General features: G+C 35.7%; 1 protein-coding gene across 1 annotated transcript in view; it reads left to right on the top strand.

The window, feature by feature from the left end:
* The window catches only part of ZZZ3 (zinc finger ZZ-type containing 3), a 60,868-nt gene that overhangs the window by 16,150 nt on the left and 23,290 nt on the right, over positions 1-21,428 (top strand). The window contains 3 exon segments of the mRNA XM_075711119.1: positions 9,581-9,737; positions 12,148-13,128; positions 13,131-13,708. Of these exon segments, the coding sequence (XP_075567234.1) occupies positions 12,199-13,128; positions 13,131-13,708 (1,508 nt within the window). The 5' untranslated portion in view covers positions 9,581-9,737; positions 12,148-12,198.

The following is a 21,428-nucleotide window of genomic DNA, read 5'->3' as shown; positions in this document are numbered from 1 at the left end:
GGCCAGAGACTTGACTCAGTATAACAAAGTCAGTTACACTGTACAATTTTATTAATATATCAAAGTCAGTCATAACATAGCCACATGAGCATTGAAAAGAGTTATGGCTCTTAAACATAACTGCCAATCAAAAAACAACATAAGGCAAGTTATTTATGGTTGGACTCGATGATCTTAAGGGTCTTTTCCACCCTAAATGATTCTGTGATTCTATGGTAGCAGGCTACTACCATATTTAAATTCAAGGTTAAAGCATAGTTTGTCTTATATCTAGTTCATTACTTTTTAGAGCCCCTAGCACGTGAGAGCACATCTGTTTGGTGATACACCTGCAGTATCAGCTCGTGCGGCAAGGGATGCCTCTAATTCCGGGAGCGCGAAAGTGCATCTGGTCAGAAGGCACAGCAGGGCCACAGCATAGCTGTGACAGGCTTCCTTCCTTTTCTTCATAGATGCCAGCATAGTTCTGAATCCCACCCTGCCCCAGCCTGTCCAGAATGTGTTTTAAGCATTTAGAGACGTAATTTAGATCAACCCTTTAGCTTAAGCAAAAAGGTGTCCCTCTATTTGTTTACCGTTATCACTGAGTAACATTTTAACCTCTTGCGCAACTTTGCAACCCCCCTAAATGTAGCTGGGAGTGAAGATCTCGGAAGTGTAAAGAGTTTGCAGCTTTCATGAAAGTTGGAGCCCCCTTTTTAAGGACAATTGCAGTTTGAGCCCAGCAGTTACCTGCTATACGTGGTTTGCTAGCAGTCTAGTCAGTGCATGTATAGATTGGAATTGGTCACACCATCCTTGAATTTTAAAGATGGCTAGAGGGAGGAACATGAAGTTTTTCAAAATGGTGGAGGTGAGGTGGGGTGTCTGGCAGAACTGGGTTGCATTTAGGACTACAAAGAGCCAGCCCACAGGATAGCAGTTTTGCTGCTCTGCTTATAGAGTAACATGCTTACCTCCTAGATTGAGTCAAAAGTATTATCAGATGGAAAATAAGTGGTTGAAACATTTTTCATGAATGGAGATAACTGGAAAAACATCCTTCTTCCATTTTCTTTTTCCTTTGGGGACATTTTAAATTTTGATGAAAAACTGAGAACAAAATTTTAATTCTGATGAAACACTCAAAATATTTTACAGGAAGCATTGCATGCCTCATGCTCCCATTTTCCAATCTCTCTGGTTTGGTACTTGCCTTAGTACCCATGCAACAGCACTTTTAAGCACAACCCACAGAGATTACTTGGTTGTGTGTGTGTAGTACTGCTCCATTTTGTACGTCAGTGTTTGTCATTATGATAGCCTTCTGAGGGTTATGTAGCTGATGCTGTAGTTTTGCATAGAAAGAAGTATATTAATTGGTGTATTGCAAATGCATGCCCTTGACTGAAAATCATCTGGGATAAAAATATATTCCATACAGTATTTCATTCAATATATACAAACTATACACATTATAGTGTACTTCATAGGGTAGCATGTTTGTAATCACTGTTCCGAAAGTAAATCAGACAGAGTAGGTATTTCCAGTGTAGTGTTCTACAAAAATGAACAGACTGGTTTATCTCGGGGCTTTTAAGAAAATAAAGGAGGGCTGGTTTTCTTCATCAGCTTTCTTTTCATCTGTAAGCTGTTAGCAGGGTTATTCAGTACTTGATGACCCCATACAATTGCAGCCTACCTGTAGGAAAAAAGAAATGTCTTTTTATGCTTGATATTTTCTGCATGTTGCAATAATAACTTCATTAGGAAATAAATCATATTTTTCCTATTTATTGGTATAAAACTATGTTTTAGCTGTGCTTAAGAGATTAAATACTTTTGGAGTCTATTCTGCTAGGATAACATTTTGATAAATGGTTACTGTAATCAAGTTAGTGTAATTAATTTTATAATGAGCTTTTCAAGAACGTGTGTAATTTAATGTATCTCGAAGATGTTAGTCACATGTTTTGGTAATCCTGCACAGGAGATGCTCTTTGGATAACAGCACAGCTATTTAGCAGCTGAATGGTTTCACATGAAAAGCATATTATAATTTAGAGTGGGACGTTCACCTAGGATGGTACAGTGGAGTGGGTAGGCGGGGTGAGAAGGATATAGAGTGATGGCCAGTAAGTGAGGTTAAGCGTGATTTTTTGAAGTGGGACATGAAAGTTACTTGCGTAGTCTGTTTTTCGTTTTCTTGGTAAGTTAACTGTATTGGACAACAGTTACTTTCTTGACCGCCAATAGGTAAGGGTGTTAAGGCTACTGTCTTTATTCATGCTATGTGCAATTTGTATTAAATGATGTCACAGTAATTGAACCTTTTTTGCATTTTTCTGGTAAGATGAAGCAGTACTAGGTGGTGTGTTGAAGTATGGAATGTAGTTTATTGTTCCTAGGGCTTTGGTACCACCTTACAAATTTCACATCTTCACCTTTGGTTCTGGCCACATGACTCTACTCTTGTGCTGCAGCACATTCTCCTTTAATATGACCTACAGGAAAAATTGATCCATCTGGACCCATCTGAAAAGAAAAAAAATGAAAGGTGCTATTTTCATCTCAGACCTATTTGTAGATTCATTTCGTAGTATAGTTCCACAAATATTTGTGTTGACAGAGTTGTCACAAGTATTTGTGACAAATAATTGGGATGGGTGTTGTGGTGATGCGAATAGATTAGTTGTGACTAGGTAAGATCCCAGATTCTGCCAGGTCTGCCTGTCTGCTTCTTCCAGTTACTCCCAGTTTTACTTTCCCTCTTTCACAGTTGTGATCCTTCTGTCTTCTAGCAGTTCTTCAGGACTTCCAGTCTGTCTCTTTCTCCAGCGAGCATCCACTCACTTTGCTAATGTAGCTGCTCTCCTTACCTATCCATTCATGTTTAGCATTCCTCTTAGCCTGCCTTCATCACTGCTTCACCAGGATTTTTGTTCTCAGGCAAATGCTTCTCTTATGCCAAATTCCAATTTCTTACTCCAAAACATGCAGGTAGAAAAACATGTTGAAGGGAAAAAGTCAGATGTGTCTTAAGCAGTAAGAGGGTTTAAAAAAAAATTCCATATTTGTGCACAGAAATGAGTAATTATTGTGGCTGAGAATTGAGGGGAGAGGCAGCAGGGTGAGAATATCAGTCTGAGGCAGATGCTTCAATGTATGATTTCAGTGCAAACTGTTAATTTCACCAAGGTATAAGAAACTGAAAGCCGTTTAGGGTTTGTCTGTAAGGAGAAGAATTTTGATAGAGTGGTTACTTTTCTAGAGTTCTGCTGTACAGTTACACTTGTATAATTCATATTTAATTTTATATGAAGTAACTTTGCCACCTTATCTTGGAATGTTTGGCTGCCTCTATCATACCCAGCCTCCCAATAAATTTCCTCATGTAGGTAGCCCAGAAGAGTGAGAAATATCAGTGCAGTCAGCCATTTGCTAACCCACTGCTGACTGGAAGGGGTACAAAGGAACAGATGTGCATTGCTAGTCATTGTCATATAACTTGCTGGTTTGACCTTTTTCTTTATTTTGTGGTTTTAGACAAAGAGGTGTCAATGTAAGACAGTAATGGAGAGGAGGAGGTTAAGCTATTGGGTTTTTTCACACATCCTATTATTTAAGTACCAGATTCAGCTTAGTCGCTTACTCTTCCATAGCGCCCCCCCCCCCCCCCCAAAAGAACTAGAAACAATTTTTTCCGTAAGAAGTTTCTTCCTTAAGATTTTTTGCCCCCTCTTATGTAAGAATAGGTTTGTCTGGCCTGGTGAACCCCTCTATTTTAAGGAAGAAAATTAGCATATTGAACTATCTATTCCAGTTCTTTGTCAGTTTTATTTTTTTGGTAAAGCGTGTCCCTGCTAGTTTCGAGTGGTACAACTTTTTAAAACTTGATACTACTGTTCTAAATTTTTCTTTTTTCTTTATTTTCTTTATTTCATCTTGCTATCCTTATATATAAGATAAAGTAAATATAGGTAGTCCAGTTCTGACAAACTGTATTTTGACCATATGTAATACAATCTTACTGTGTCAGAGATGGCTGAAATCTCAGAGTAATTCCAGACCATGGAGCCTCGTAACATTTATTTATTTTTAGTTTTATTGCATTTAAACTTTCATTATAGCTTTAAGCTGCTTATTGTTATATATTATTTCAAGTAAGAGCTTTGTAATGTCTTTTGGTGGGGGGTTATTTCTATCATTTGAAAGTATTGCTTATCTTGATGTAATGTAAAATCGGAAAAATGTAGTGCCTTCTCCAGAAAACTAATTTCTTGCTAATGTAGTTATGCTAAGCTCAGTATGTGTGGGAAGAGATGCTGGCGTACTCAAGATGTGATAGACTGGTGAATATAATTTGTTAAATGTAATTCATCCCTAATTTAGTAATACTGCTTTACTAGGAAGTGATATGCTTTATATGTGGTGATCCAAAGTCCTGATAATCTGATGTCTGTGCAGGTTCTCTTCTGTTCAAAGATGCTAAGTTTTTGTCTTGGGCAAATACTTGTGTAAGGGATTAGATTCTGTTTACATAAATAACTTCTGCAGTCTTCATTTTATACAATAAACTTTTTATTTTAAAAAATGGACTGTTTTAAATAACATACTACTGCTCTGCAGAGAATTTAAGAATTGCTGTTTTATACCACAGAGATACACTGGTTTTATTCATAGATGACTTAAACTAATAAATATTCTTTTCTTTTGAGATACATACTTAAGCAGTGCTATGCATGCTTAAAAATGTACAAAGTCTAACTGGCTTTTTCTGTGTCACTGAAATAGTGTGGTCTGGAGTGTATAGCTGATAAGAAGAAAGGTAATGGTGTAATGATCAGGATGTCTCTAGGTAATCAGGACACAAAAGCTTATTCAAGATACCTTTGGTGTAGTTCTCTGTGGAAAATGCAAAACCAGAAGATGTAATTTTGTGCCCCCTGCAAAGGGCCGTAGCATGAAGCATATACAGGGTTCTGCTAACAATTAAAGATTGCGTGCATGCATGCTTAGGGTATGGATGCAGTTAATTGGTTAAAAATTTATGACATGCTCATAATAGAAAGTAATGACAAACAGGAGATTCATGATAAATGTTACGCTTTTCTTTGTTAAATCACTTTAGAAGACTGAGTTACAGGGTCAGGTCATACTCGGGTTTTGTCAGCTCTGATTCTTGGGAGAAGTGGAGTTTAGAAAGAGGCTTGAGAAAAAGCCAGTTTTGGCCATCAGTTTCGTATCTGCACTGAGATAGACCAGTAGCAAGGTAGTTCCTAGTGGACTGCTGTTTCCTAAAATGTAAATAGTGGCCAGTGGTTTCTGAGAGATTCTGAAAGAAACAGACCATGTTTATAGGTTCAGAAATACGGCAGACTTTGCTGTATTCTTATGTAAAAGTCACAGTCATTTTAGTAGTTATAAAGTGCATTGTAATAGCAGTCTAGAAAATCATTAGGTCAGTGGAAGCAGGATTTCAAAATTAAAGAAATAGTTTGGCATTAGATATATCATAATTGAGTGTACATTGTCTCAAACTAGCTAAATTAGGTAGAGTCTTATACTCTCAAATCACACCATATTGTTGTCATTGACACAGATTTGTTTCGATTTGTTTTCTTTCCCAGAAAATGTTCTGCCTTTTATTATTAGAAGGATATGTGTAAAAGTGATGTTTCTTCTGAAGTGTTACAATTTAAAAAAGAGAATGTAAAATCTGACACAGATTTTTAAAAGAATAAAATACAATGTTTTAAAAAAAAGGAATATACGTTAAGGACTCCCAAGTTCTGATGACAGAAATAAGTATGATCAAAGAGTCTTATGACTGAAATAAAACATTGTGCAATATTCCTTACAGCCAGAGGCAGGCAAGGTCCCACAGATCTAGAACAGAAAGAAAATGAAACAGGAGAGGGCAATTATATATGTGTCACATTTGCTCTTGTAAATGGTAACTACACCAATAACAGATAGTGTTTCTGAAGTAATTTGGGGATATACTGCAGCATGGGAGTAGAGAGTGCTACTGCTATCAGGTATCCACAGTTGCAATATCTGAACACTGGAAAAAGTTTTAATCTTTATCACCACACAGTATTATTGAGCACAAATGGAAACTGATTATCAGATGAGACTCAGAAGAACAGGAAGAGAACAGATTACTTCTCTTCATATAAGATGAGGATTCGCTATACTCAAACAAACTTCTCTTTTCTAGGGTTGAATTGTCGTGGAAGGCTGTAGCTATTGTCCATTTTCATAAAATAGTGACATCAAATAACCATTGGAGACTTTTTCCTGTTGCAAGAGTCTTCCTCTCCCCCCCCCCCCCCAATGTTTTTTGTTTGTTTAATGTTGTATGTAATGTTAATACATCCATCATAAGTACCATGTATAAAAAGCACCACCACACAATTACAGTAGAGGCTTTTGTGGCTTTGCTGCTTTCAGGTCCAGTATGTTCATATACTGACCTTTTTTCTTTACTATTTCTTTTCTAGCTTAGGGCCACATTGAACATACTTTTAACTATGTACCTGTTTCTTAATTCTTGGGGTTTCTTTAAACAATTGACTTGTTTCCCAGATACCCAGTACTGGCTTAACCCGGTGAAGAAATTGGTTATTCTACATATTTAGGAAGGAGTTCCCTCATTCTGCTGTCTTTAACTGTTGGTTTCCATCTCTATGTAGATTTGTTTCCTCTGTTGCTAGAGGTTTTCACACACACAGTTCAACATTCGCTAGCTTTGCTAAATAGGCTTCTGGTTAAGTTAAATAAAAATTCTAGTGTAATTATATGACTATGGTGTGTATCGGTAGAGTCCGCCTAAAGGTATGTAATACTTTAAGGGTTCTCAAATGCTAGAATACATACCCTGAAACTCCATCCTAGCTGTCATCAAACTCTTCATTTTATATAAGATGTATCACCAGTTTCTGTAAGCAGTCGTACTTCAGTCTCCCTCTTCAGAAGTTCCATGCTGATTAATGTATGACCATTCCCTATAAGGTTTCGGCATCAACGCTCGCTCACTGACTTCTTACACAGGCCCTTCCCCAAAAGAGACACATTCAGAGTCCCTTCAAAGCTTTGTCTCTGTCTGCATTACGTTCTGCTTTCACCTGTAGCTTCCTCATTTTTAGTGGGCTTTGCAAACCAGACCATGTTGTTTCTTAGCTGATTCTTTCTCTGTAGAGTCTTTATTGCAATATTCTTTTTCTTAAATGTTGGTGTGGTTCCCTGAAGAATGGCTTAGACCTAAAAGCGTATTTTGTTTCCCTTGCACTCCTTATTCCAACTCATAAATATCTTCTTAAAATGAGTGGTGTCCAAAACATTAAATTACTCTTCCATTGAATTTCTCTACCATTGAAGATGTGGTTGTTCTAGGTGAAAAAAGTTACTCTAATTGGTTATGAAATAAATGTAAAGAAATGATAGTTGCTTTTCAAGATAATTTTTCCAAGTAAACTTGTGGGAGAAGTTAATTGTTCACTTAGTAAGCTCTTGTGAATGTTGTTTTCTAGTTTCTAAGCAGTAATTAAGGTGCAGTCATTTCAGTGTATCCCGATTAAAGTTTTCTAATTTTTTTTCACCCCCCACCCCCGCTACTAAAAAAAAATCCTGACTAGGTAAAACTTTTTTTCCCACCTTGGTTTCCCCTCTTGTGATATTTGCACATTCTTTTTGCTGTTTCTAAAATGCTCTTGCTCTCCCCAAAGGTGCCTAGGCACAGCAGGGGTTGTGTCTTTCCTGCTGTGAGTGAAATAGAGTTGGTTTAGGGGAAAGAAAATTAGGGGACATAAAGTATACAAATCTGAGGGAAGACTGTCAACTATTTCAGCTGTTCCTGAAACAACTTATGCAAATGTTCTTTACTTATGGACTGGTGAAGTAATTATAAATTTTGAGATTAGACCTCCTTCTGATTGACTCATTATATTTTGTTTCAGGCTTTTTTCTGTATTTTGTGTTTTACCAAAGTTACTGAGCTGTGGGATTTTTGTTGGGGTGTGTTGTTCGGTTTTTACAAAAATCTGTCAAAATCTCTCTTTACTTTTGGTATCTACATATGTGTCTTTCCTGACAGTTAAAGGGATCTATAGGAAAGGCAGCAGTATAGGTTTAAGTAACGGAGAGTGTACCAGAATATTAAAACCAGAAGAAACTTGATGACCAGGGAGGTGGGGGGACACAGGCTGAAGTCACTTGTATTGGAGCTCTTTGTGGAGTTCGTCTCTCTCTGTTTCTGGTTCCATTCCTGGTGTGGCTAAGTAGCAACTGTTCCTTTTTGCTCATTCCTTTCAGTCATTTATCTCTTGCATTTTCAAGTGTTTTTCCTTGCCTTCTTGTTTTTCCATTCTTTATTTGTCTTTCATTATGACAGTTCTCTGCTCTTTGTTCAATTAAGAAATTCCACTGAATAATTGAAATCTAATTCGATTTAGTTATCCACATAATAGAATTTATGATACTTCATGTAACATGATTGTAGAAAAATCTTTCATTATTGAATTTCACTGTAACTAGACATAATTAATCTCCTCCTCTTACTTGGCTCAGTTTATATTTTGAGTTGTCAACTTAATGGGGAATTAGTTTTTTTGCTCTTACCAGTATGAAATCATAAGTAGGTTGAAAGTAAAGAAGACAATTTCCAAAGGCTTTGGACTTATATAAACTAAATATAACAACTCTGTAGATGTGGAGAAACCTGTCAGATTGTGTTTCGCATCATGATGTTTCTGAATTGTCAATAAGAAAATAAGTTCACTTTTAGGAAGTCAACAGAATATGAAGAAAGATTCAGTAATCACCATCGTATAGTGATTTATGGTGCCTCCATACTACTAGGTGTTCTTAAATTAAATGCAATTCCTGGTATGTTTTTTCAAGTAATACCTGTTGGGCATTGGCAATGATGCCTGAATTCTGGAGACAGCTGAAAGCATTGTGTGGTTTTTGGATCCATAGGCTTATTTCTGTCTTTCAATATCAAAATTGGTTCACTTCCACTATAAACAAGGTAGTATACATTGTTTTCCTGGGGTGAAGAATAGGTTTAATGTGAACTCTGGAAAGCATTTCACTCCTATTGTGTAGATGAAGGTTATTCAGGGATTTGGAGCCAATGTAAGTTCTGAATTCTGCTCACTTGATTAAAATTAAATAGCAGAAATAATTTTTTTTCACTGTGTGTCTAATTATAAAATATATTTGACAATGCATTTCATAATTCATTAGTTGTAGTAATGTCTTTCACTACTTGTTTTCTTGTGTCTCTTCAAATATCTTCTGAGGTTTGAACACCCTAACACATGACTTCCAGTTGTGAATTCATTTGCTTGCAAATCTTTAGTGTGATACAGTGCATCACTTAGAAAAAAATCGAGAGAGATTTTACATTTTAAACCTAAATTAGCATTTCACATTCTTAGTTACTTTATAGCATACTGTTCTTTATGTAGGACACTTGTAAAACTGATAACTGCTTCTTAAAAAGCTGTTACACTATATGTCCTGTTCCATTCTTCATAATTTTTAATGAAATAATGTAAAAGTTTTATTGATGCCTTTGTCTTTTTCTCAACAGTTTTCAAAATCTTGTTAATGTGATGGCATAAACTACTAAAAAGCCATTTGGATTACATCATGGATATTAGCAGTGGTGATTGATATTATTCGAGTGGTGCAGTGAGAGTCTGCTGTATGAAATGTCAGAAGTTTGTATTTCTTCTCATTTTGCAATGGTAAGTTTTTTACATTTTGTACTAAGTAAATAATGACTCTTTAACTTACTATGTAAGCTGTATTTCTTTAGAAAGTAACATACCACCAAATCAGTAAAGATTTCTGTCTTACCTATTGTTTCTCATGTCTGTTGAGTTCAACAGTAATTGCTCGCCAAAGTGTACATTGGAATTTGGTTTAATTTATTTTATTGGTATCCATTTGAAATGTCAGTTACTTATTCTTAACATGTGCTAACCTTAATTAGAAGAACTTAGGTGAAATGCAATATCTAAATGACCTTGTTTTTCATGTTTGGGTTGACCCCAAATGAGATCACTCTTCAGAAGGTATTGAGCTTGTGTGTAATGGGAGAATATACAGACAAGTTTATCTATGTGGAAAATAGGTGTAAACAACCATTATAGACAACGCATAGTTACATGGTTTTTTTTTCAGTCAGCTACTGATGTTTTGCCCACTTGCTGTTCATTGTATTATTTATATTTTCTCTTAAGACAGAGTTTGTTGGACATCTTACACTTTGTCCTGCATTGATACTTTTAAATGGGCAGAATGGAAGTTAGTACAATAGCAGTTCTTTACCTGTAACTCCAGGAATACAAACAGTGAACCTTTCCAGGCATTCATGTAAGGCAGCAGGAATAGCTAACAAGCCAGGAGGGTAGTAGCAGCACAAATACCAGGCAGTTTTGAGAACATTTGAAAATTCCATTTTGTAATTGCCTTTTCTTTGTTACGCAAAATGATGTTCTGTCTTATACAATTGTATCTAGAGCTATACCAAGCAATACTTTTAGGATACATTACTTTCATTAAGAAATACTACTTATGAATTATGAATACCTAAATAGACTATAGTAATTACTGTTAATTGTCAAACAGAATTGTATTGCTTAAGAGGTGTACTGCTCTTGTCCCGTTCTCTTTCTGCTCTAGGACCATCTGACACCTAAACAGTAGATTTGTGAGAATTTGTGCTCTTTTTTTTTCCCCCCCTCTCCTTTGCTGCAGATGGAAAACACCTATTGAAACAATTTTCCTCTGTTTGTCATTTTCAGCCTTTCTAAATAACATGTAAAAGGTTTGATTCCATATTTAAAATTTGAAGTCTTCACATCATATGTCAGTTGACCAGGTTTGTATAATCTGGAATTTGGGTAGATGGAAAAGGCAAGGTATGCCATTATGTACAAATGTGAATCTGTTCATTATCATGGACATTATGACAGGTTTGTGGTGATAAGCAGTTTGACACATTGAATTTTTAAAAGTAAAATGAATAGAAGGATAAGACTGAACTGCTTTCTATTAAAAATGTTATTTTGAGATTGGGCAGTTGAATACTCCTACATTTCACTCTGAAATCTGAAATACAGACACTCTCAAACTGGATGTTTTAAACTTAGCTTTGAGTCTGAATTTACTTAAATCCAATGTTGGTGATGATTCATCTCACCAACTGTATGAAAGGTTTAAAAATGGAGAAGGCTTGGGAAACAGCCTTCTAGTAACTCAGAGGAGATTACTGAGAAGATAGAGCCAGGCTTTTTGTTGACGTAAATGATGCAAAAATAGGGGAGGCCCCACCTGGGTCTAAGAAAAAGTATTTTAGCTATAAGGACAATTAAAACACTGGAACAGGTTGCCCAGATAAGTTGTGGAATATCTGTACTTGGAGGTTTTCAAGACCCAGCTGGACAATGCCCTGTGTAAGTAAATCTGAATTTAGTCTTGATGCTCATTTGAGTAGGAGGTTGGACTAGATTGCCTCCCAAAGTCCTTTCCAACTCGAATAGATGCAGGCATTAATTTAGTTCATTTTTACTATTAATGACTGTAACTTTCTTACTGGTGTGTGTGTGTTTTTTTTTTTTTTTAATCCCCTGTTAAATTACAATTGCAATTCAGTTTTGTTTTTGTTTCAAGCAACAGGTGAGCAAGCAAATACAATTTTAATGGTTTCCTTCTTAGTATGTGAAACCATGTAACTGGAAACTGTGGGATATTAAAAATGTGATTTGATCCCTCTCATTTGACCAGACGAACTTAAATAATAATACCAATACATTATGTCATATGTACAATACATAGAAATAGTGTATTTTAGTAAATGGAGCCTAACTGGAACATTGCAGCCTTACATAAAGCATAAATAGGGGCAACATTCACACACAAGTACTAAAGCCAGAACGATGGCAAATACCAAGTCAGCTACTTTGTAGCTTAGATGGAAAACTTTTTTAATGCCATAAGGAAATACCACAGAAAGAAGTGGTATTAATACATTGCGTAGGCATATTCAGTTTTACATTAGGTACATTTGTGTCAGTATATTCTTCAGCTTTGCTATGTCTGTAGGTGTTTTTAAGTATTTTTCCTGACTGGTTTGTTTACCTTTTTTTGAAGGTTTCCCAATGAGTGGATCATGATGAACATACTTTAGGGACTTGCCATAGTATGGCTGCTTCTCGATCTACTCGTGTTACAAGATCTACAGTGGGTTTGAATGGTTTGGATGAAAACTTTTGTGGTAGAACATTAAGAAACCGTAGTATTGCTCATCCAGAGGAAGTTTCACCCCATCCTCAAATACGGTCAAGGTCACCAAAGAAGAGGCCAGAGTCTGTGCAAACTCAGAAGGGAAGTAACGGTGGAAGAACTACTGATTTGAAACAACAGAGCGCTCGGGAGTCATGGGTGAGCCCTAGAAAGAGAGGGCTGTCTACTTCGGAAAAAGATAATGTTGATAAACAAACTGTGGAAAATTGTGAAAAAAAACAAGCAGAACCTGTTTCACCAGTTTTGAAAAGAATTAAGCGCTGTTTACGTTCAGAGGCACCCAACAGTTCAGAAGACGACTTGCCTGCTAAAACAGAGAAGGAATCATTGGAGCATAAAAGCTTAGTGTCGGACAATGATGCAGTCTCCACAGGGACTAAGCGAGCTTGTCGATGTCTTATATTGGATGATTGTGACAAAAGGGAAGTTAAAAAGGTGAATGTCTGTGCAGAAGGATTTAACAATTCTGCAATAGTTGACGAGATCGCAGGTTATCAGACTGTCAATGGAGTTGGTGAGAGAGACTCAAATTCTCTTAACTGTGATGACTGTCAGCTTGATGGGAACACTAAGCAAAACAGTGCTGGTTCCTGTATGCCCAAGGACAAAACAGTAGCAGAAAATGGAGACTCGTTTGCCCATTCTTCATTGTTGCTTAATAGCAGCAAGGAGGACAGTGTTGTAGACCATTATGTGCCTTGCACAAACTCTCAAGAACAGGTAAAGTTAGAGGACCACAAAATAATAAATGACTGCTTGCCTGAGGAGCATGCAAATCAGGCAGATGAGCCAGCTACAGGGTCCTTTTCTGAAATCCAGTCATCTTTGTTAAGGATTCGGAGGAGGAGGTAGATGTTGTAGGAGATAGTAGTGCCTCTAAGGAACAGTGTGCTGAAAACACCAATAGCAACCTGAATACTCATCATGACAGTGCATCAATCTCAGGTGAACCTGAACCACATTCTTCAGTGCTGGACTGTGTTTCAGCTCAAATGACTTCTGTGTCGGAACTTCAAGAACACAGATATACATTGAGAACTTCACCACGAAGGGCTGCTCCTGCCAGAAGTAGTCCTACTAAAAATAACTCTCCTTGTAGAGAAAACGGACAGGTTGAGGAAAATAATCTTAGTCCCACTGAAAAGAATGTACCTGTAGGTATTAATAATATCAATGGATCTCCCCAAAAGTCTGAAGAAATTAAACAGAATGAAAAAGAGAGAAATTGTAATATGGGAGATCATGGGAGTGATGGACTAAGAAAGCCACTTTCTGAGGCTAGGCTTGTTGCTGGATATGTACCATCTGCCAAAGAGAGTGCCAACATCCACACTGCAGAGGATGATGAGGAAGAGCCTGATGTGTATTACTTTGAATCAGATCATGTGGCATTGAAACACAACAAAGAGTATGTGTAACTATGGTAACCATGAATTCTGCTTTTGTTTCTTACCAAAAATATATAAATTAATACATATTTAAAGTACTTTCACAAAAATTTAAGTGCTTTATAATTTTCACACTCTTCAGTCTTCATTTTTCTTCCTTGTTTCTACCCCAAACAAAATTAAACTCTATTTAATATGCAGTATGGTACAGCAATATGGTTTATACATTTCTAGCAATATGAATTCTTTAGCCAGAAATTGTTTGGTTGTTTTTTTTTTTTTAAACACATCTGTTATCTCTTTTCTCTAAAAAACTAGCTGGAAGCAAAACCAAAGGAATTATAACCCTTAATTAGAGTTCAGTTATTTATCAGCATATCCAATAGGCACAGCATGTACAGCTTATGAAATTACCATTCTGTTGTACATAGAATTTAAGGTTAGATACCTATTTTCAGAGTGTCATGGGAAGCACTTATCATTATTGTGTTAAGGAAGATAAATTGATCAAATGCAGCAATTTGAGAACTTACTCTAGAGTAAATTATGTCTACATTGCTGTTTATATTCATTAAATGTAAATATACACATGTTCTAATTATTATTAGAAAAGAGCACTAACTTTTTTTCATATTTATCATCTGAATGTCTGTGAGTAGAACTGTGGTAATTGTACATTTATGGTAATTGTGAAAGAGATTCTTGAAAGAAAATGGCGATTTTTCTCAGTGAAGAAAGTTTACATGGAGAAAATTTGTCTTCAAATGATAGATCGGGCCACAGTTTTTATTGCACAGTCTTTGTAACGCTGTTTTGATTTCTGTGTTTTGCTGGTTAGTAGATGTTCTACATTTCGTTGCGAGTACTGAAAGGCCAAACGCAGATGATCTTCAGTTTGCTTCATATGAACAGCTAAACCACTACTAGTAGTTTCTGTAAATAACCACAGCACGATTATTATGAATATGGGGCAGAAGGCACAGATGATTGTTTAATCCAGCAGAAGTTTGACTGGGTTTTTTGGTATTAGGGTTGCATTATTTTTATAATGAAATTTTGTTCCATATTGGATATGAATAAATTATTTTAATCAGAGAAAATTGGGAATTAGAGCATGGTTCAGACAAACTATGATTTCAAAATATCAAAAATACCTGCAGCTTCAGCCATCAGCCTAAAGTGTATGGACACTTTTCCTGGTAGATAGAAGATTACTGTGTCCTAAATTATAAATGGGAAAAATGGACTGTTGCTTTTTGATGTTTTTTGGATGGTTTTGTATCTGTATGTAGGATGACTTTACTAGTTACGTTAGTACAAAGATACATTAGTAATGTGTCTTTTTTATTTTATTTATTAGGAAAAGAGTGATAAAGATCATATCAGATATTTAGATGCAGCCTCAATTTTTACTTCTTTCAAATTAAACATGTCCAAAATGCAGTTTTTAAAAATAATGTGCAATTTGATGTAAATACTGTAAAAATCCAAGTAATTTTTTCTGTTTTTACAATGAAACACAGATCTAAATTTTTCTTGAAGAATTTCAAGAACGTGCCCTAGTGTTAGCTTTTGAATCTACACAATTGCTCTGAAAACATGACTAGTTGTTGTTCAGATTGGCAGTCTGTCTGTGAGAGCTTGTTGGAGAGCTTTTGAAATTGCAGCTAGGACTTGGTAGCTTGCTACTATCTTGCTGCCTGAATGCAGAATTCCAGAAGAAATTGCTGTTATTTTTACCCTATCTTATTGGTTTTTGATGGCAACAAAGGCCAAAGCTAGAAGTCTCTTCTAGATCAAGAAAGAATAATTTCTGCTTTCCAGGAAGGAAGCATGCTACTGAAGGTAGTGTTAGCTGGATTTTCCGTGTGCCACCCCCCACCCCACCCCCCTTAAAAAATGTTGATATAATTGGAAAGTTATGAGCAGTCTTTTTTTGTTGTTGTTTATATTTGCAAGAAAATAAATCTTGTATTCTGATGGTTCCTTATGATAATAGGATCCTTCTAAAGAACTTAAGTCTATATTTTGATATTTGAGTGCAGTTGTCCTTTATCCGGACTATTCATAGTTCAAGAGTTAATCAAATACAGTGCACTACATCCTTTTTCAAATTTTAAAAATACCAAAGTTCATTAGAGGATACTCCTAATACATGTGTTACAGTTCTTGAATAGTGGCTTAATTATACCCTTGCTTAATCTTCCTTAGTGCTTATTTTCTAAAATGCTAAACTTAAAAAAAAAAAAAAAAAGTTTTTGGCAAGTGTTTTCCCTGATTAGTTAGATGCAAAGAATTCCAGGGTTCCCATGTTGTCAGGTAAAGGCCATTCACTTTGCCTGTGATATTTCTGGCTAAGCGAAGTATGCTGGTCTTCTGCTTATCAGATCTTCAGATGGTGCACAGCTTTGGTTTTCTGTCCATCATCAGTTTGTGATTAAACTTGTCTTTATGGATTATTTTTTTCTCAGGGTTATATTTATATTCTCTTTTAAAAGCAAATTCAGAGAGACATTAGCACCTTGGCTAGGTTGAGGAAGCAGATTTCTCCAAGAATGCATTAATACAATTCTCTGGATGTTCCACAGTGGGGAAAAAAACTATATTGCTCTGTTTTGTAGAAGCAATTTGATATGTCTGCAAACTTACATTATTTCTTGTTATATTACACAGCTTGATGGCATACACACTCATACAGCTGATTTTCACTCTCCAAGAAATTATTGTAACATTGATAGAATATGAATGTACCGAAACCTTCAACAGCTGTTGATAAGACTTGCTATAAGAAAACCAACTAAATGTATATTGTGGTATTTTTGTATGAATTTTGTCGCTTTTTTGAATGTTGTCGTGTTTAAACAACATTCATATATTAATATTTCTGGGAAAACTGGATGATATAATAGGAAAAATAATCATCACAGAAAGCAAACTATAGAATATTATTATTCAGAGGGAAGGCTGAAATGATGGATGTTCCACAACTTCTTTAATAAAATAGATCCCTCCTAAAAAGACAGATCAGAGATCTCTAAACAGAAATTTTATCACAACATAGACGTTCATGTAGATAATAACAGACTGATCTAGGGGGTTGTATATTTGTAAAGTACTGTTAACGTTAATTTTTCTGTTATTGCACACACAATGTGAATTTTTGTGTATTATGATTCCTCTCAGGAAAAATATGGTTTGATGCATATTTGAGAATTTTGCTTATATGTTCTAGCTCCGAAACCTTTGCCTTTTCTCTTGAGATATTTTCATCAATACTGAATTTGTTGAGTTAAATCTTTCTACACTGCTTAATTTTATATGCTGTGCTTAGTGTTTTGCATATGTCTTTCCTGAGGAGTTTCTTGTATATCTTTGCTGTATCTTTTTATAGTTTAATTCTTTCTTACAGTGCAATAGCTTACTTTAATTTTCTGTCTTATGCAATATTTTGTTCTGAGTACATTTTCCCCTTTGCCCAGTGTTTCATTTAGTGCCCTTTTTTCTTCTTTTCTTCTTCCTCTCTACTTACTCTCTTTGGAGATTTGCAGTGTTTGGCAGGTATTAGGTTGCGTGGGGGAAAATTTTCATTTAACACTTCACTCTGAGGTCTAAGATGGAAATGTAATTGAGGAATTGAGTTTTCATGTGCATATAATGCATTACACAGTGTATTTCTGGGAGCCTGTAAATTCTGATTAGCTTTATAAGGACCACGTAGGCCAGTAGGTAAGCCCACTGATACAAGAATTATGCATAAGCACTTGCCTACAGGCATTCAGTTGCAGGAGTTAGGACCTTGCATTTATTCAGTAAATAGATACTTTCATGTATCTTTGGTTTCATTTATTACTTTATAATATTTAAAAACATAATAGCTGTACTGACATTTAAACTGAAGACAGATTAAAATGAAATACTTCAATACATCTCTGAAAACCCAGTCTTGTGAATTCTTACTTACTGTGGGTTGAATTATTGCAGAGGCCTTGGAAAGATGTAAAATCAGATTTAATATTTAATTGACAATTCATAATAGTACTGTTAATGTTTTTGGATGCACTTTTAATATGATATGAATATGAGAAAGAAAAGAAGCATCTGTGGCATTTCCTGTGGTACAGGTTTTGTATTTCATTCAGTCACAAATGTTTCTGCCTAATGAATCAAATTAAAACAGTTCTCTATAAAAGTTCATCTTATTGCACTTGACTTGTTAGAATAGGGTCTGGTGCACCTTGCCATACCAATTACTTGACAACTGCCTTAAAAAGAATCGTTTTAAAATGTAATTCTAATGTAGTCCTGTACCAGCCTTTTTCACTAAGGTGAACTCCTAATTTTACCTGCACTATGTTTTTCCTTTAACTGGATGACAATTAGTGTTAAAAATCAAGCTACTTTTTATTAATATATTTTAAGATAAAATCTCCATGTCTATCTTCATATATATTGGGTAAGAATAAAACTATTACATCAGTTTCGTAACTTATCCCCATATATTCAGATACATATCTCAGAATTAAGGTCAAATTTATCACACAGTATGGATTTATTTTAATATACAGATAAGTCAGGTAATGTCACATTACTTTGTAGTGATGTCATGTAGCTATGAGTAGCTAATACTATAGAATAAATTATCCTTCCGTATTATTTTTAAGGACACCTTTGTCTCATTTTCCTATGAGACATGCAGTTTTAGTCTGAGGAGACTTTGTTTGTTACATTGTTCCATCTTAAGGAATAAAGGGAATTGGTAAAAATTGAGTAAATCAAGTTACATTTTGTAGTAGCAGTTTTAATCCATACTGGGGTCAAGAAGGTTATGAGATGGCAACTATTTTGTAAACATGTAACTTCTGAGTACTTTAGAGAATATATCATCAACATAGAAGACTGATGAAGTATACATTTTTAGTGTTGAAGAATAATAGAAGTTAATTATTTTTAAAAAAGCTTATATGCCATATGTATTAGATTACAATATATTTTAATTCATCCTTTGTTCCACACAAGAGTGGTGTAGCATAGAGTGTCTTTTTTCTTAAACTACGTATTAATGTAAAGCTTAAACATGTGGAAAATTGGTACTTTTTCCAGAGAGTAGTTTCTACTGTCTAGTGGATTGGTCTGTGTTCACAGTACGTAACAAAAAATTAAATCGGCTTTAAGTGAAAATCTCATTTCATGTAGAAGTTGAATGCTGCAACTAGTTAATCTGCAAAATAGAAATATAACGGAAATCAATTAGAAACTTCTAATATGAGTTTCTGATCAACTGCAGTTTGGTATTGCAGATAATTGTGTTACTAAAACGTTGTGGTAGTGCAGTGGGCATACAACCACATTTATTAATGAAATCCTTGTTATAATTTACACCAGCTTAAAATATTAAGTATTTTGAGAATTGTTTACTGCCAGAATTACTATTTTATCATGTTTTATAAAATAATTTCTATTTAGAAATACTTTTCAATGGAAAAGTTGTAAGAGACGCAAAATTATTGCGGGACTAAAGATTAAGTATTTTTGTAATCATAGAATCATGTTTTATAATTAGTAAACTATTCAGTAAACACTAAATAATAGAGTTCTTAATTTGCAAGAGAGAATGCCTTGGGCATGTGCTGCATCTCTTTTTTCTCTCCCTATTAATAGGCTTACTCTAGGAGCCATTAAATGTCAACTACATTTGTCAAATTAGTTTTTCTTTCTCTGAACATAGTTATCGTGCTGTCAACCGCAGCACAATCCTAGTGAACAGCACTATCAAACACAGTGCAATCCTCCTTTAAATAATGCATCCTGTGGAAAACCAAGCTTGATTTCTTCTGGATTTGTGTCCTTGAATTCTCTTCTCGCCTGATTTGCCTGATACCTGCTTTTCTTTTTCTGCCTGTGCTCTCACCTCCAAGAGTCCTCTGTTGCAGCGTCCTGGCCCGGAGGAGAGAGTGCGAGCTCTCCAGCGCAGAGCTGCTTCCCTGCGGGCTGGCTCGGTAGTATGTGTGGATGTGTGTGCTGATGGATTGACCAGAGAACGTGAAGAGTAACAGTTGGAATTCTGCTTGTCTTTCTCTGTAGTTCTCTGGCAAATGAAGTATTAATAAAAATAGTTTTGAGGTGTAGGGAATATCAGTTGAAAAAAAAAAAAGAAACGGCGTAGGAAATTCATGGTCCTGATTTTAAAAAAAGAGAGAGAAAACCAAGAAAAGATGGGATGGTGACGTATTCACCCAGCACGGCTGTGTGGAGAGTAAGGCTCTGGCTGTGTTTTTGGCTACGCACACGAGGGACACTTAACAAAAGCAGAAGTGGTAAAGTGTGGTTATGCCAGTTATACCAATGTAATGTATGTCTGGTGGGGCAAGGAATAAATTATATTAACGTAATTGCCTACTTGGTAGGGATGTACTAGTATTTCACTAAAATATTAGTAAGCGTAATGATGCCACCAAGAAAACAAGAACATAGCGACTGGCATATGCTGTGAGGATGGGGGTATCTTTTCTCTTCAGTTTTAACTAAACTAGCTTGAAATGGTAACTCCATTACCAGTCGGAAGTATTTGTTCTAGTCTCACATGAAGTTTTGACAGCATCTCCATCATGAACTACAAAACTAACTGTCAGTATCTTTTAGAAAGGAATTGTGCAAGCAGAACGTATTAATGCTTGTTTTAGTCTCAGCAATAAGTTCTAATCAAGATAGGTGTTTCTTTGGTACTAGAAAGTACTTATATGCTATTTTGAGAGGAGGACAGATCCTACTTTTTGGTTTCCTTTAAATTTTGTTCTTGGTAGGAATAACCAGCTGATTTTTAATTTTTCATTATTGCGTATCTTTCTTTTGCTTTGCATAGTCCAAGGTGAGGATGTTCTGTTCTTTTGTATAACCACCTTTGAAAGCTTTATGCTTCGTAAGGCAAGGACCAACTGTGTTTGTCCATGGTTTATAATCACAGTGAATACTAATAAAAATACACATTTTAGTAATTTTCTTCCTTATTTCTAACTTTTCTTCCCTTTCTTCTAAGATTGAGTGAATAATTCTTTGTGTTGCTGTTAGAACATTCAGCTTCTCAGGATTGCATGTCATGTTCTTCTAATCCAATTATAGTCTTCAGAGATTACTGTAACAGAATACTTGAGGGAATATGTTAATTTGTTCATACGGCAAGAATATACACCTGAATAACTGGGGGGTTTTTTCCTTGGGTTGTAGTAAAAACCTGCATAAACTACCGTAGAGTGAGTTGGAGGTGTTCAGTAATCAGTGTTGTCAACTTGCTCAGGTATTTTGTTCAGAGGATTTCTGTACAGTTGGGCCAGTTTCATGGTAACGGGGGTTGCTCCTATTTTGTCTCTGGAAGAAAGCCCCTTCTGAATGGTTGACTTCCCCAGCATCTTTTTAGAGAAGTATATCTAAGTGGCGATACTGGAGGAATCTGTGTGGTATTTTCTCTCAGTAAAGGAATGGGACCATTCTCATTAGAGTTGATGAGAAGGGAGGAGAAAGAGTAGGGGTGTGCTGTCAGTCTTTCTTTCTGTGCCCCTTGTGAGGAAAACAATTTTACTGCCATTTCCTTATGGCACTCCAAGCCTTGAAAATAGAGGAATGACAGGGACCTATATCTTCTTCGCTACCAAATGTCACTGTCCTGCAGGCAAATACTTTCAAAAATGCTGTTAAAGGAAGATCAAAAGGCTATATTAAAATGTGTTAACTGGGGGAGGACTGATG

Source organism: Pelecanus crispus, chromosome 5 (assembly GCF_030463565.1).
Source record: "Pelecanus crispus isolate bPelCri1 chromosome 5, bPelCri1.pri, whole genome shotgun sequence".
In the NCBI taxonomy this organism is placed as follows: Eukaryota; Metazoa; Chordata; class Aves; order Pelecaniformes; family Pelecanidae; genus Pelecanus; species Pelecanus crispus.
This window is presented reverse-complemented; position numbering and strand designations above follow the sequence as displayed.